At 39.4% G+C, this 14,942-nt stretch overlaps 1 protein-coding gene across 1 annotated transcript; it reads right to left on the bottom strand.

The window, feature by feature from the left end:
• Positions 1 to 7,558: 7,558 nt before the first annotated feature.
• CLEC4E (C-type lectin domain family 4 member E) lies at positions 7,559 to 14,053 on the bottom strand. Its single transcript, XM_036760734.1, has 6 exons — positions 13,969 to 14,053; positions 13,448 to 13,540; positions 11,516 to 11,608; positions 9,978 to 10,129; positions 8,840 to 8,955; positions 7,559 to 7,748 (listed from the first exon to the last, which is right to left on the bottom strand). Exons 1-6 carry the CDS (start codon positions 14,003 to 14,005, stop codon positions 7,559 to 7,561), a joined length of 681 nt encoding a protein of 226 aa, XP_036616629.1. The 5' UTR covers positions 14,006 to 14,053.
• Positions 14,054 to 14,942: the final 889 nt, after the last annotated feature.

Genomic DNA, 14,942 nt, shown 5'->3' with positions numbered 1-14,942 from the left:
AAAAACTTCAGCTGGGGGGAATGCTCCTGTTAATCAATGTTTGTCAAGTTCCTAATAATAAGAAAGGAAATTAAATTTAAAAAAACACATTGAGGGGCAATGGGGAGACAAAGAGAGCATCAGTGGGTTAAAGAACCTAGGGAACAAAAGTGATAAAGGCAAAATTCATGACAAGAGTAGGCAGAGGAAGTGAATTAATATCTGAAGAAAAATTATTCTCCATATTAATAAATCAATATTATAAGGGGAAGGATAATACAGGCAGAGCAAAGCATCTCAGCTGGGAAGAGAAGAGAATAAAGAAAAGGTCCACCTAATGACCCGTCAGAATGTGAGGGGAAGCATGGAAGAGATGCTTTCAATTTCTCCACCCTGCTTTTGGGGTGGCGGGAGGGTAAGGTACAGAGATGGGAGAGCCGAACACAGAGGAAGGACCAGGGGCAGTTGAGATGGTGCAACTCGGCACTGGCATGAAGTCAGCCCTTCAAGGGTAGGAAGGGGGTGACATAAAGTTCTTACAACAAATCTTGCTGAGTAGTTTGGATACTTTTTGAGGTTCTCTTCTCCAGGAAATGGTCATGCATCTCATCGTCAACTACCACTAGTGGAAAAGTGATTGGGTATCCAGGAAGGCAGGCTCAGAGAGAGTAAAGGAGAGCTCATAGGTGCAAAGGGAAGGTGGCATGACATTAAATAGAATAATCAGTAAGAGAAAAGAAAAGGGACAACTTCAAACTTTTATTTGGATTGTAAAATACTACCCACTGTACCCAATTATTCATTCAAGAATTAGCATTCCTGGGGATAGACCCTAGAGTCTGGCTTCTTAAAAATTTTTTGTTCAGGATACACTGTTTTTTTGCTATGTGTATTTGAGGCACAACGTGGTTTGTTTGTTTTATCCTTGTTCTTATTTTTTTAATCGGTGTAATGAACTTGCTCTACGAATGTAGTTTGGTACCATTTCTGCAACTTATAGTTCAAGAGGAGTTTCCAAGGGAACTTAGAGGTACTACTTATTACCTGGGTGTCTCTAATACTTTGGAGGTACTACTTACTACCTGTAAGGCACCCAGGGCCTCAGTTTCCTAACGTGTAAAAAGGGGGAGTTGAACTAGATCATCTCTCAGGTCTTTTCCAGATCTAAATCCTATAATAGCATGAGGCATGAGTAGAAACTCACTTTTCTCAGTGATTTTGGCTTTCTTCATAACATCCTTGTGATTTTTTTTTAACAGAACAGAAAATAAGACAGAGTTGTAAAGTGATTTGCCCATAGATACAAAATTAGAAAGTTATCTGAGCACACTGTCACAGGGGCACTTTTCAGAGAGAGAGACCATTCCTTCACACGTAGCAACTCAAACCCAGCTACCTATACAAAAACAAGAACCAGTTAAAGAATTTCAGCCAGACCGCATGCTCCCCCTGAGATAAGATGGCCCATCACTACTAAATGATTAATATTAGCAGAGAGTACCTAGCAACGGCAGACAAAACGGTAAGTATATATCTACCCTTTTCAATAACCTATCTACCAATGTGGGCTGGGTCATTGAGTCCAAATAAATATGAAGAACAAGAAATGTAAGACTTCTCTCAGGTGAACAGAAAATGTGGTTGTATTTGTAGTATATTCACCCACAAATAGAACTTTTGTGTTAGGAGAAAACAAGCCCAAGTTTCTCATTAATTACTCAAACCTTTGATTATAAATCATTTATTTTTCTATTTAAGCTAGAAAAATATAAAATATTGATCTCTCTGTCTCTTTCTGTCTCTCTCTCTGTGTCTCTGTCTGTCTCTGTCTCCCTCTCTCTCTCTCTCTCTCTCTCTCTCTCTCTCTCTCTCTCTCTCTCTCTCTCAGACTAAGTGTCCATATCTCACCCAGGCTGCAAGTACAGTGGCCACTACTGATCACTACAGAAGCTTTTATGACCTGGATTGGTTTACCATTTGGCAGACTGGTGGTCCCCACTCCTGAGGGCTCACCATATTGATATCAGACTTGGTACAAAGAGTTGATCAATCTTTACCCTACTTGCAGCTCAGAACTCCTAAACTCAAGCTATCCTCTGGTCTCAGTCTGCCCAGGAGTAGGAATTACAGGCATTCAATGCCACACCCGGCTGTTATTTCATTTTTAAAAACCAATCGGTGGGCACCTCCAAGATAATTATCTGATCGTTGTTGTTTAGTCATTTTATAGTCATGTCTGACTCTTCATGACCCCATTTGGGGTTTTCTTGACAAAGATACTGGAGTGATTTGCCATTCCTTTTCCTGCTCATCTGACAGATGAGGAAACAGGATTAAGTGACTTGCCCAGGGTCACACAGCCAGTAAGTGTCTGAAGCCAGATTTGAACTCAGGAGGATGAGTCTTCCTGACTTCAGGTCAGCCCTCTATCCACTGCATCACCCAGCTACCCAATTACCCAATAGTGAAACATAATTTCATTTAAAAACATCTTATTAATTATTTCTAAAAAATAACTTAAAAAGTTCTTGAAACTCCTGGGGTCCTAAATGTGGAGAACTATTTTTTTTAAAAAAAGGAATATGATTATTCTGTTAATTGTATACTTACTTCTTTTACAAAATGCTTTACTTATGAAGAACAAATGTGAAAGACTTGGTAACTCTGATCAGTACAATAATCCAAGACCATTCCAAAGGACTCATAATGAAAAGTGCTATCCTCTTCCAGAGAGAGACTTGATGAGCTCTGAGTACAGATCAAAGCATACTTTTTAAAAAAACTGTCTTTATGTTTCTTGCTTTTTATTTTTTTTACAAGATGGTTAATATGGAAAAATGTTTTGTATGACTTCATATAATTGGTATCATATTGCTTGCCTTCTTAATAGGTGGGAGAGCAGTGGGAGAGAGGGAGAAAACTTGGAAATCAAAAATAATTTTAATGAATGTTAAAAATAAACAAAAAAAAAAAACCAAAATGATTTACTCAACAATCCAACTAAGTAGGAAAGCATGATTGTATTGTCTTCCCATTTTACAAATGACAAAACTGAAGCTCATAGATGAAGTGACTCCTAGCTAGTATAACCCTCTCCCTCCGGGTCTGCCATTCTGTAAACACTACCAGGGAGATTCTGGGAAGAATCTATTACCCAAAGGTCACAGAAACAATGAAGTCTTGATTGGTATTGAGACTTTTGGGAAGACCCAGAAAGGAGTGTATTGGTAATTAAGGTGGGACTCTTTTTTTTTTTTTACTGTTTTCTGTTTTAGGATGCTAAAGTAATCAAGTGCCTTTGATTATATCTTGCTAGGTGCTAAACCCCAGGCCCCACCTGATTAGGTGTGAAGCCTTTGGGTCCTGAACAGAGTATATAAAGTCAGAGGTTAGCGTTTTGCTTGGGGCTCTCACTCACTGGAAGAGTGCTGTATGATTTGACCAGACAAGACTTCAGGTAGCTGTTGTTAAGGAGACCCCCCCCCCACCCCTCACCCTAGCTTGAAAACCCAGATGTTTGTGCTTCCCTGGTAACTATATCCTGGGATGTTAGACAGAAAGCTAGAAGCCTGTATGCTGGTTTGTGCCATTTGACCTGTTGGTATTCTCTGTTTGTATTCTCTCTGAAGTTCAGGATGCTGGTTTTTCCCCCTGAACTAAGTAAATGATATATGTATGTTTGATTAAAGTGAGATCGTTAACCCCTTAAAGTTGCTTTCCTTAGAAAAGCAGATCAAAGCATCTGTGCTGGCAGCCCTTCCATGTGCTGGTCTTTCACCCCCACAACGGCTGCTAACAACATTGTTGTTACAAGGAGGAAGGGTGGTAGAAAAGGTAAGCATGATGTGCATGACCTCTAGGCATCTTCTGGGATGAGTTTGGGCTCCTGGTGCAGAACAATGGTGGTCAGTCCAAGGCAAAGAGATCATGGAAAACTGAGGATATGGGCAGGTACAACATATACACCAATCACCTCATACATTTCTTTCCTTCATCTCTATTTTCAGTGAGAGATTAGCCCCCTCCTCAATTGTCCATCTCTCCTCCATGCTAGAGAGTGGGTAGAAAAAGCTAATTTTGCCTCTGGAGTTGGTGGTGTAAGCAAGTAGCTTTTTATCATTTCTTACACAGATGCTCTCCTTTGGTCTTCTCCAACACTGACCCAGGAATCTTTGTGATGGTAAATTGGGCCATTTTTTGTCTCAACCAGCCCTTAGTCATTGGATAAATTGAGACCTGGAAAAGACCTTAATTTAGAAAGGTCAAGGTCACCCACTGCATCCTGGGTCATCACCAGTCATCTTGACCTTTGTCGTGCCACTGGGCTTCCATAACTCTGGAAGAAAGAGTGAGGCTGATGACTTTGTTTGGCTCTACCTCATTCAAATCCATTTCATGGACAATTCAAGACATCACCCTCATGATGTCATTGAACCTCCTCAAGAACAAAGGACAACAACCCAGAAACCTCATCATCCTGCAAGATTCCATGAACCTTGGTACTCATACCTCATCAGTACCCTCTGCCCTGGGATCCCTATGATTGGAGGACAGATAGAAGAGCTCCTCCCAAAGCCTCCATTTAAGGAAGGTATCCAGGCTGTTCAACTTCCTTTTGTGCATTGTCTTCCCCCATTAGATCAGAAGCTCCTTGAAGGCAGGAACTGTCTTTCTTTTTCATATATATGCATTTGTAATCCCAGTGCTTACCACTTGGTTAATTGATTAACCAAGTGAATTGTCCCTCACTACCCCTCCCTCTCTCTCTCTCTCTCTCTCTCTCTCTCTCTCTCTCTCTCTCTCTCTCTCTCTTACTATCCTTGATACAAATGAAAGTTTGGCAGCTGTATCTCTGAGTTTGTGTGTGGTTAATGATGGCAGGTGAAAAGAGGTAGGAAAGGGTGGGGAGAAGTGGAGAGAAAGAGTTTCTCTTTGCACTTATGGAGACTGAGATATGTTACTCCTCTTATCAAGTGCTATGACAAGAGAGACAGAGACAGGGATAGAAAGACTGAGAGAGAGAGAGAGAGAGAGAGAGAGAGAGAGAGAGAGAGAGAGAGAGAGAGATTGAGAGAGAAATTGAGAGAGAGAAATTGAGAGATATTGAGGGGAGAGGAAAAAGATTAAGAGAGAGAAGAGAGATATTGAAAGAGAGAGAAAAGAGAGGAGAGAGAGAAAAGAAAATTGGGGGAGAGAGGATTTAAAGAGAGGAGAGAGCAAGGAGAAAGATTGAGAGAGACAGGAGAGAGAGATATTGAAAGATAGAAGAGGAAGAGAGAGAGAGAGAGAGAGAGAGAGAGAGAGAGAGAGAGAGAATAGAGATTTTGCCCCCTTTTTAAGTGACAGGAGCTTCTATTCTTTATCAGCACAAGCTGAAGTGTTTTGGGGAAAAGATCTTTTTTGGATTCAGCAAGAAAGAAGGTACCATAACAATCCTCCATTCTCAATATAAAGAAGCCCCTGAAGCAAATGTAAGCCAAAATAGGAAAAGTCTCACCTAAGATAAGGCCTGGGGAATTTAGGGACATTAGAGCTGCTGAGTCTGGGTGCCACTGACAGTGTAATAATCATAATCCTAATCATAACAATAGCTAACATTTATATTGCTCTTTAATGTTTACAAAGTGCTTTAATATATACATACATTTTGTGTGTGTGTGTGTGTGTGTGTGTGTATGTACGCGTGCGTGTGCATGCACATGTGAGTGTTCCCGTTTGATCCTTAAAACAAGCCTGAGAAGTAGGTGCTATTATTATCCCATTTTACAGAAGAGGAAACAAGTAGAAAGGGGTTAAGTGACTGGCCCAGAGTCACATTCCTAGTAAATGCCTAAGATAGGGTTTGAACTCAGTTCTTGATGACTCCAAGTTCAGCTCACTATCCATTATGCCAGTTTTCCTCCAAGCAGGAGGAAAGATTTCTAGCCCCAAACCCAGTTCCTCGTCAGATCTCTCCAGCGATCCTATGCCCACAATATTATTCTCCTGCTACCATTGCCTAAGTTTCACTAGTAAATCAAATTTTATGCTTGCCTCCCTCCTCAGCATGTGTGCCGGCCTTAGAGTGAAAAAAAAAAAAAACCAACGAGGTTCCAACTCTGACACATAATAGCTGTGTGATCTCTGGGTGATTACTTAATGTCTCAGTACCCCAGGCAACTCTTTAAAACAATAAACTGCAGAAGTCTGGATTGATGGACTCAGATCTTTACCAGGAGCTCCCTAGATTGATGAAACCCCAAATCCCAAGTCTGTTTTTTTTTAATCTTACTATTTACTACAAAGGCCAAGTAGGGAAAATTTATATTAAACAAATTGAAAATTTCATGGCACACCTAGCAAACTTACGGTAAACTCTCTGAAACAACTGTGTCCTAAAAAATACTAGAAGGGGTAAGGAATAAGAAACACTCTTGGAAAAGGACATTACAAATTAATATCATTGAAAAAGAATAATGGATAAAGGACTAGGGAGAAGCTGGTAGTTTTACTTTAACTAATATTTAAGTGAGCAGACTTATAGGGAGTTCATCCACAAATTACATTTTACAGGGATGAATAATCAAATACTTGATATTACTGTCTGATCTGATCTAGGAAGAGGAAGAGCTCGAAGCGTAAAAACAGAATGAGATAGGTAGAGACAGAAAAACAGAGAGAGACACATAGAGAAACAATATAAGTAAGTCCAAGGAGCTTGGGATTCAACAGGATAATAGGAAGAAGGCCAGGGTCTCCCATTGCATCCTGGGTCATCTCCAGTCATCCTGATGAATATCTGGTCACTGGACCCAGATGGCTCTGGAGGAGAAAGTGAGGCTGGTGACTTTGCACAGCCCTCCCTCACTCAAATCAAAGTCAACTGCAAGTCATGTCATCATTTCCCTGATGCCATGGTCCTCTTTGAAAACAGGACAAACACAAGGAAGGAGGGGGTACTTTGGGAAGAGGAAGGCAATTGGCTATAGACAGAAATTTTTAAAAAATAAAGGGCAGAAACTAAGTGTTAAAAGAAGAGGTAAATTTACATTATATCATTGTTATGTTATTTATGTTATATCATTATGTTATGTGTTCACATAGCATAGTTGATGGGAAAAAACAAAAACTTAACAATTATAACCCTAAAATAAATTAATTTAATTTCACAATAAAAAGAATAAGAATCAAGGATCATGTAAGAAAACAAAATCCAACAATTTGCTCTCTATAAGAAACATAATTAAAACATAGACACATACAGAATTAAAATGAGGGATGGAGCAAAATCTGTTAGGTTCCAGGTCTATCTAAATAAAATAGGAGTTGCAAATAAGATCTCAAGTAAGGCAATAATTAATACTTTGAAAATCTAAAGCAATGGTTCTCAAACTTTTTAATCTCAGGACCCCTTTAAACTTTTAAAAATTATTTAGGACCCCAAAGAACTTTTGCTATGTGGGTTATACCTATCAATGTTTACCACATTAGAAATTAAAACTGATAAATTTTTTATTCATTCATTAATTCATTTAAAGTAACAATAATAAACCCTTCATATGTTAACATAAATAACATTTCATTCTTTGTTACTATACATTTAAAGAACATACATTCTCTCTACTACTTTCTTCTCTGTCAAAAAACTTCTCACTGGCATTTCACAAATTCGATACATCCTGAAGAAGCAGGTCATGTCATTCCAGTTGTGATTTGCGCTTGAACTGTCTCTTATGGTTACACAGTCCTCAACCCCAGCAATGTTGTTTGGCTCCCCTTTATCCCAGAAGCTGTAAGAGACATGAAATATGTTAATTCTTGGGGTGCATGAGTGGGTAAAGGAAGGTTATTTTGGTTTCATTTCTTTGGCACTAATCTTTCCATCTTCAATTTTTTTTATTTACAGGTCATTTCATTGGCCAAGCATTGTCTATGAATTGATGACATCCCCCAGGAGCAGCAGAGTGATATAATGGGAAAAGCCCTGAATTTGATATCAGATCTAGATTCTTCTTATCCTATTTCTGTCACCAGACATATAACCTTAGATATGCCATTTTACCTCTCTGAGCTTCTGTTACCTCACCTGTTATAAAACGGGTATAATAACCCATAACCTGCTTATTATTGTAGGTTTCTTTAAGATGATCCGTTGACATAATCTACGTGTATGCATGTGTGTATATGAAGTGACTTGCAAACTATAACTTTTGAATTCCAAAAGATAAAAGCATGGAGAGAGAGATTTTCGGGTTTTTTTCTACACCCAAGTCGCTGAAGTCTACCCTCTTTCTCAAATGCCTTATTTTTCCTTGTTTATTGCTAACTCTGGGCTCAGAATTTTTAATGCTTTTGACTTTCTGCTCTCTCTTCCACTTTATAAGCCCTGTTCATTCATTGATTCATTGGTTTCTTCTTTTCTTCCTCCTCCTTCTCCTTCTCCTCCTCCTCCTCCTCCTCCTCCTCCTCCTCCTCCTTCTTGTCATCTTCCTCCCCCCCTCCTTCTTCCTCCTCCTCCTCCTTCTTCCTCCTTCTCCTCTTCCTCCTCCTCCTTCTCTTCCTTCTCCTCCTCCTTCTCTTCTGTCTCTGTCTCTTTGTGCCTCTGTTTCTGTCTCTCTGTCCCTCTCTACCACCATCCCTTCTCTCTTCATGGTACTACTAGAGAATAGAGGGCAAAAAGGTGCATGGATCTCACTTCTGTCTCCTCCCTATTCTTCCCTCCTCTTCCCTCATATATCCTACACAGCTGCCCCAAAGATGGAGCCATAATCATCTCATGAAGCAGCAAAAATTGCCCCCTGAGACACTCCTTTAAACATGACTCATGGAAAGAAGTAGGGGGAGATAACAGGGACTCAGCTTCCTTCAAGAAGGAAATCACCTCAAATTTTTGTTGAACGGTGTGCCATCCACCCACTGCCACTGACCATCAACCACCTGGTCTGTCAGCCCAATGTAGAACTCTCTTCCACTGGGTTTTGCTTGGAAAAGGAAATTCTAGAGGAAAACACAATTGAACAAGTTGGAGATTGCCGATTTTAGCTCATGACCAGGCAAAGCTAATACCAATGACCAATAGCTACCAGACGGGGAAAGATGTGAACTTTGGGCATCCAGCATGGAGAGATGAAAGAATACACAGATTTGATTGAAAGAGGCCTTAAAGATCATGTCCTCATAAAGAGTACTTGAACTGGAGCCAGGAACATTTGGGTTAAAATTCTATTGTGGACAAGCATCTTTACCTTATTGAGCTTCAGTTTTCTCATCTGAAAAATGAGGATAATAATTCCTACACTATCTATCCCACAGAGACCCAATAAAATAATATTTGTAAAGTACTTTATTAATTTAAAGTGCTTTGTGAATGTCAGTATCTGTGTTAATTCATCCCCTAACATTCAAAAGATAGGAAAACATATATTATACTTTTTTTTGAGTCTGATTCACCCTATCTTGCTGAGGCTGGAAGTACAATGGCCACTCATAAGCTCCTTCCCAATTCTGATAGTCATGGAAATTTTAACTCGCTCCATTTTTCTGATTTGGGACAGTTTGACCTTTCTTAGGTAATCTGGGACCTCATGCTTTGGGAGAAAGAAGTCACCACATTTGTGCTATGATTTGTATGGTCACCCAATCAGCTTTATCCCTACTGCAGCTTAGAACAACCTAGCTCAGATGATCCACCAACCTCAGACTCCTCCAATAACAGGAATTAATGGTTTGTGCCGTCATGCCTGATGATGTATGTTATTCTTAAAATATACCAAAAGGAAATTATACTACCATCCTCACAGGTTTGTCAATGTCCAATAAATTCTTCATCATTCTCAAATACAAATCTTATGATATAGGTTCCCCTTTTTCCAGGGAAGTAGGTTACGGTGGGTGGGAAATAACATGTATATGTAAATTAACATAATATTTCATCTTAAAGCATGAGCATCTGGAAAAGATGATGGACTCATTGGAGTATATTGACTCCTGTGGAAGACCAGTTACGTTTCTCAAGGTACCTGCTCCTCTCGTGTGTTTATAACTACCAGATGGCTCCCCATTGTTTCACAATTCTTCAAACTTGCAGTCCAAGTCATGAAGTCATCAGAGAAGAAGTAACAGCTAGATTGAAATTTTTTCCAGTTCACTGGGCAACAAGTATTGGTAAATCCTAAAGAGAGTTTAAAGTTATAGTGAGCATGCCATTGGAAAAGAGAACAAGGATAGAAGATTTTCATTTGGACCATTCTAGGCCACTGGGAAATCGAGTCTATCTACCAACCTAGTACAAAATGAGGTTCATTCTATTTCTACTCAGATTCTAGCAAATTTCAATGTTTCGTAAACAGCATTTTTCCTCCTCTCAGGCGTCAACTCATAAACTATGGTTTCCTGTACATCATTGTAATTCAATTCAATTTATATTTATTAAGAGCATCTAACATGTTTAGGGCAGTGGGGCTACAAATAGTCTTCAGATAGAGGCTCTAGTGTCAAGAAGATCTGAGTTCAAATCTGGCCTCCTATACTTAGTAGCTGTATGACCCTGGGAAAATCTCTTTCTCTGCTTGCCTCAGTTTCCTCAACTGTAAAATAGGAATGATAATAACAGTACCTACAATGCAGGGCTGTTGCAAGAATCAAACTAGATAATATTTGTCAAAGGTGTTTAGTACAGTGTCTGGTGGATAGCAGGCACAATATAAAAGCTTATTCCTTTCCCTTCTTTCTTTGTCCATAAGAGGCTTACAATTTAGGAGAGAGAATAAGATTTGTAAATAAATAACTATAACACAAATTAAATATGACAAAGTACAAAAGAGAAGTCCAAAGAAGACATTAGTAGAGATTTGAAAAAGGAGAAACATAACTATAAATCCAACCTAGCTCAATATCTTCCTTCCTGTTAATACTATTGTGGGAAGGGATGATTGTGTTTTGCCATGAACGACACAAAAGTAACCTCCTCTGTACTTTTGTCAAAGTGTGTAGGCAGCCTTTTTCCCATTCATACTTTCTGCCCTCTCAATCTGAGCTGCAGAAAAGCAAATGACTTGCCTGAAACTGAGAATTGGAATGAATTTAGCAATCATAGAAAGTGCATTTCTGAAGTGTTTCCCAAATCCCCATTCTAAAAGCACATTCCTCTTTCTTTTACTTTCTGGTTTGTGATGGTAGGTGACAATTGAAATGAAGGATGACACTACCATCATTATTGTTAAAGCAAATAAATGTCCCATCTCTTCTAATCCCTTAAACTCATTTTTATCTCCCCCATATTTCTGACCTGACAAAAATTGTCATTCCATTGTTCTGTTTATGTCTCTTTTTCTGTATTCAGCCTCCCAAGAAGTAGTCAACATGATCTTGTATCAGTCCTCCATGCCATGCCAATCATCTGGATTAGATTGCCCAGTGGATCTGTTGGAGAACTGGGCTTGATTTAACTATCATTTACTTATCTTTCCTGTTCTTCTTCCCAAGTGCTCTGAAAATCAGCCTATGAGTACAAGGAATGTGGACATGTGAATGGGTCTCTTATTTGATGGATGCATACCATCAGCAGAGCAAGAGAAGTCCTTGAAGTGCTCTTTCAAATCAAACTGGTTCTTGTCTTCTTCACAGCCCCGTGAGAATAAACGATATGACACTAGAAAGAAGTAAGAATGTCATTGCCTTTCACTTTCAAGACTACTTTTCTCTGCTGTCTACTTTTTCTTCATCACAAAGGGGCACTGGATTGTATTCTGCAATTCACTTAGAGTGCCTTACTCAAAAGAACAAAATGTAATCTTATATCTTTTGGTTTCCACCTTCCTATTCCATCTCCCCCTGATATTCTCCCTCAGGTAGAAGATCAGTGTCTTAAATTTTAAAATTAAAATTTTTAAAATTATAAAAGGCTTTTTAAAATTAAAAAAGGAAGGAAGGAAAGGAGGGAAGGAGAAAAAGAAAGAGAGAGGGAGGGCAAAAAAGAGGGAGAAAGAGGGAGGAAAGGAAGGAAAAAGGAAGGAAAGAAGGGAAGGAAGAGAAAGAAAGGAAGGAAGGAAGGAAGGAAGGAAGGAAGAAAGAAAGAAAGAAAGAAAGAAAGAAAGAAAGAAAGAAAGAAAGAAAGAAAGAAAGAAAGAAAGAAAGGAAGGAAGGAAGGAAGGAAGGAAGGAAGAAAAAGAAAGAAAGAAAGAAAGAAAGAAAGAAAGAAAGAAAGAAAGAAAGAAAGAAAGAAAGAAAGGAAGGAAGGAAGGAAGAAAAGAAGGGAAGGAAGGAAGGAAGGCAGGAAGGTTAAAACTTATGACTCTTTGATTAATATCATCCAATTCCTCTGGGCTCTTTTCTCCGTAAAGGGAATTATTACTTCTATTCATGAAGTACACCATACCCCTAGGTCCCAGGATTAGCACTTTTCCCATTCATTCATTCAACAAACATTCAAGTGCCTACTACATGCCCAGCATTGTGCTAGTCCTTGGGAATACAAAAACAAAAATCAAAATCTCTCCCTTCCAGGAACTTACATTCTGTTAGGGAGATACAACATGTAAACATACAAATATAAAATAAGAATAAAGTAATTTTGTGGAGTGAGAGCATTAGCAACTGGGATGGTCAGGATAGGCCTCATGCAGGAGATAATACTTGCCCCAAGCTTCAGTTTAGCAGTCCCCCAAAAGTCATATACCAAAACTCTAGACACAATTTATGAGTACAAAGTTTAAGACCAGGGGTTCAGCCAAAAAGTGATAACTAATCCAAAGTTAAGAAGAGGAGATTATGAGATGAACGTGAGGATGCAGCTTCAAAATCCCAGGAGTTTAATAAATTACAGAAAGCCTATTTCAAAGTTTCTTAGAAACAGAGAACAAATACCAGTTGGAGAAAGGCTAAATATAAACACATCATGGTGAATAAGTGTTGATGAATACTATGGTGCCAAAAGAAATGATAAAAGATACAGTTTCAGGGAAGCCTGGGAAGACATGTATGAAGTGATGAACAGTGAAGCGAGAAGAGCCCGGAGAACAATTCACGCAATCGTAACAATGTAAATTACAAAAGACTTCTCAACTCCGATCAACACAATCACCATAATTTCAGAGAACCAGCGATGAAACCTGCCACCCAACTGCTGACAGAGAGATGATGGACTCAGGATGCAAAGGGAGACATATTTTTTCAGACACGGCCATTGTGGGGATTTCTTTTGCTTGATTATGCATATTTGTCATAAGGGTTTTGTTTTTCTTTTCTATTTTTTCCAGTGAGGAGGGCATAAAAATAAATGTGTGAAGAAAGTGTCATAAGGAATATAGAACCCAGAGTATTGGTGCCATATCTGCACCATAGATAAACGACCCAAACTTAGATGTATGACCAAAAAGATGCTACATGAAGAAGGGAATAGAGGCCCTGGGTGGGAAGAAGAGGGGGTAAAAGGTACAAGAAAGAGCAGACTTAACTCCCACATGCATGTGACAGGCAGAGTCCAACTTACCAACACATTTGGTGATGAAACAGGAACTGAGGAGCGATATGGAAACTCCAGCAATAATCCAATAACATAGAGGAGAATGGCATCCTATTCTCTCTGTGGAGACAGAAAGTCCCAGACAAAGGATCTCATAAGGACGAAGGAACACAGTATGGTCCTTTTCTAGCTCCAAAGTCTATCTTCATTAATACTGTGAGAAGTCTTAGAATATATATCTAACTAGGACCCAGCTCCTACAAAATTCTCCCTTTCCTAGCAATTTCCTTGTCTTCTCACCTCCATCTTTGCCATCGTTTTCTCTTTATTTTACTGTTTTCTTTTCAGCTGTCTTTCCCCAGACCTCCTGTTGCCCAATCTCTAACCGCTTGCCTTCACCAGTACTCTACTGTGGGTTTTTTTTTTCTGCAATTCCTTTTCCTCTTCATCCACCACTCACTCCTTTTCCAATCACCTTTTCTTCCTCCCTTCACCACCCCACCCAAGGAAGAATTCTAAGAACCAAAAGAGAGAATCAGCAATGCCACCTGTGTTTTCTGCTGAAGAATCTTTGGAGGGATCCATTTCTCTTCTCTGTCTCTCACTAACTTAAGAGTCTTTTCTGGTGAATGATATTCAGGAAAGATGATTTTGAAAGCTTGAGCCCTCCTCAGTCATTCTATAAGTGCATGTTGGTCCCAGTGATTATAGAATAATATATTTCCTTTGGGCAATGTGAGCTTACAATAGGATTTCCCCACTTATGTAAGGCATCAAGAAGTGTCAACTTCCTGTCTGGACTCCAGCACTGTATTTCGTCAATTCTGTTCACTCTAACAAACAGCAACAGAATGAAATAGCACTAAAAACATCCACAAGTCGATGAGCTGGGGGAAGACCACAAAAAGCTTTCATTTCTTGATTTGTTTTTGTAGTTGCTGGAGGGCTATAGACTTATAGACCCAGAGTTCCTAGGTTATACAGTTTATATAGGTAGGATAATAAGGACACAGAAGCAAAAGTGAAGTTAATTAGATTTTCCTTGTCTGAATTTAGGATTAATCTACATTCTTTATTTCCCCTACCTTCCCTCTTTAACATATGCAAATTATGCAAATCAGTAGGCCTGGACTCTTGACCAAGACCAGGCCCTTGATAAGCTTGAACTGGTTCAATCGGTTTGACCTCTCTAGTTCGCCTGATTGCCTAAGTCATGTTCTCCTCAAATGGCTCGTTTAAGCATGTGTACAAGCCTCTGACCTTTTACCTGACTGACCTGAGGCCTGGTTTCTGCTAAAGCTGGGGTGGTGGAGTGGGGGAAGTACATCTTCAGTTCTGTGGAAACAAAACTCCTCCTTCCATTTCTTACACAAATCAATGACCCTCCACTGCCCCATTGCTGAGACGTATTCCAAGACAAAAGATCTCACTTTGCCTGCCCTATTCAAACAAAGGCCAGACTCATCAAAGAAACTTAAGAGAAGAACAGCAAAAAATCCTGCCCTGATTATCACTACAGCAC

Source organism: Trichosurus vulpecula, chromosome 5 (assembly GCF_011100635.1).
Source record: "Trichosurus vulpecula isolate mTriVul1 chromosome 5, mTriVul1.pri, whole genome shotgun sequence".
Taxonomy (NCBI): domain Eukaryota; kingdom Metazoa; phylum Chordata; class Mammalia; order Diprotodontia; family Phalangeridae; genus Trichosurus; species Trichosurus vulpecula.
This window is presented reverse-complemented; position numbering and strand designations above follow the sequence as displayed.

Excerpts from the sequence above, each read along its gene's own strand:
- CLEC4E (XM_036760734.1), bottom strand. The coding sequence starts at position 14,005 with ATGGATCCCTCCAAAGATTCTTCAGCAGAAAACACAG. Across the intron at positions 13,541-13,968 it reads TTCTTCAGCAGAAAACACAG|AGAGAATAGGATGCCATTCT; the intron begins GTGGCATTGCTG and ends CTGTCTCCACAG. Across the intron at positions 11,609-13,447 it reads TTTCATCACCAAATGTGTTG|TGTCATATCGTTTATTCTCA; the intron begins GTAAGTTGGACT and ends ACTTCTTTCTAG.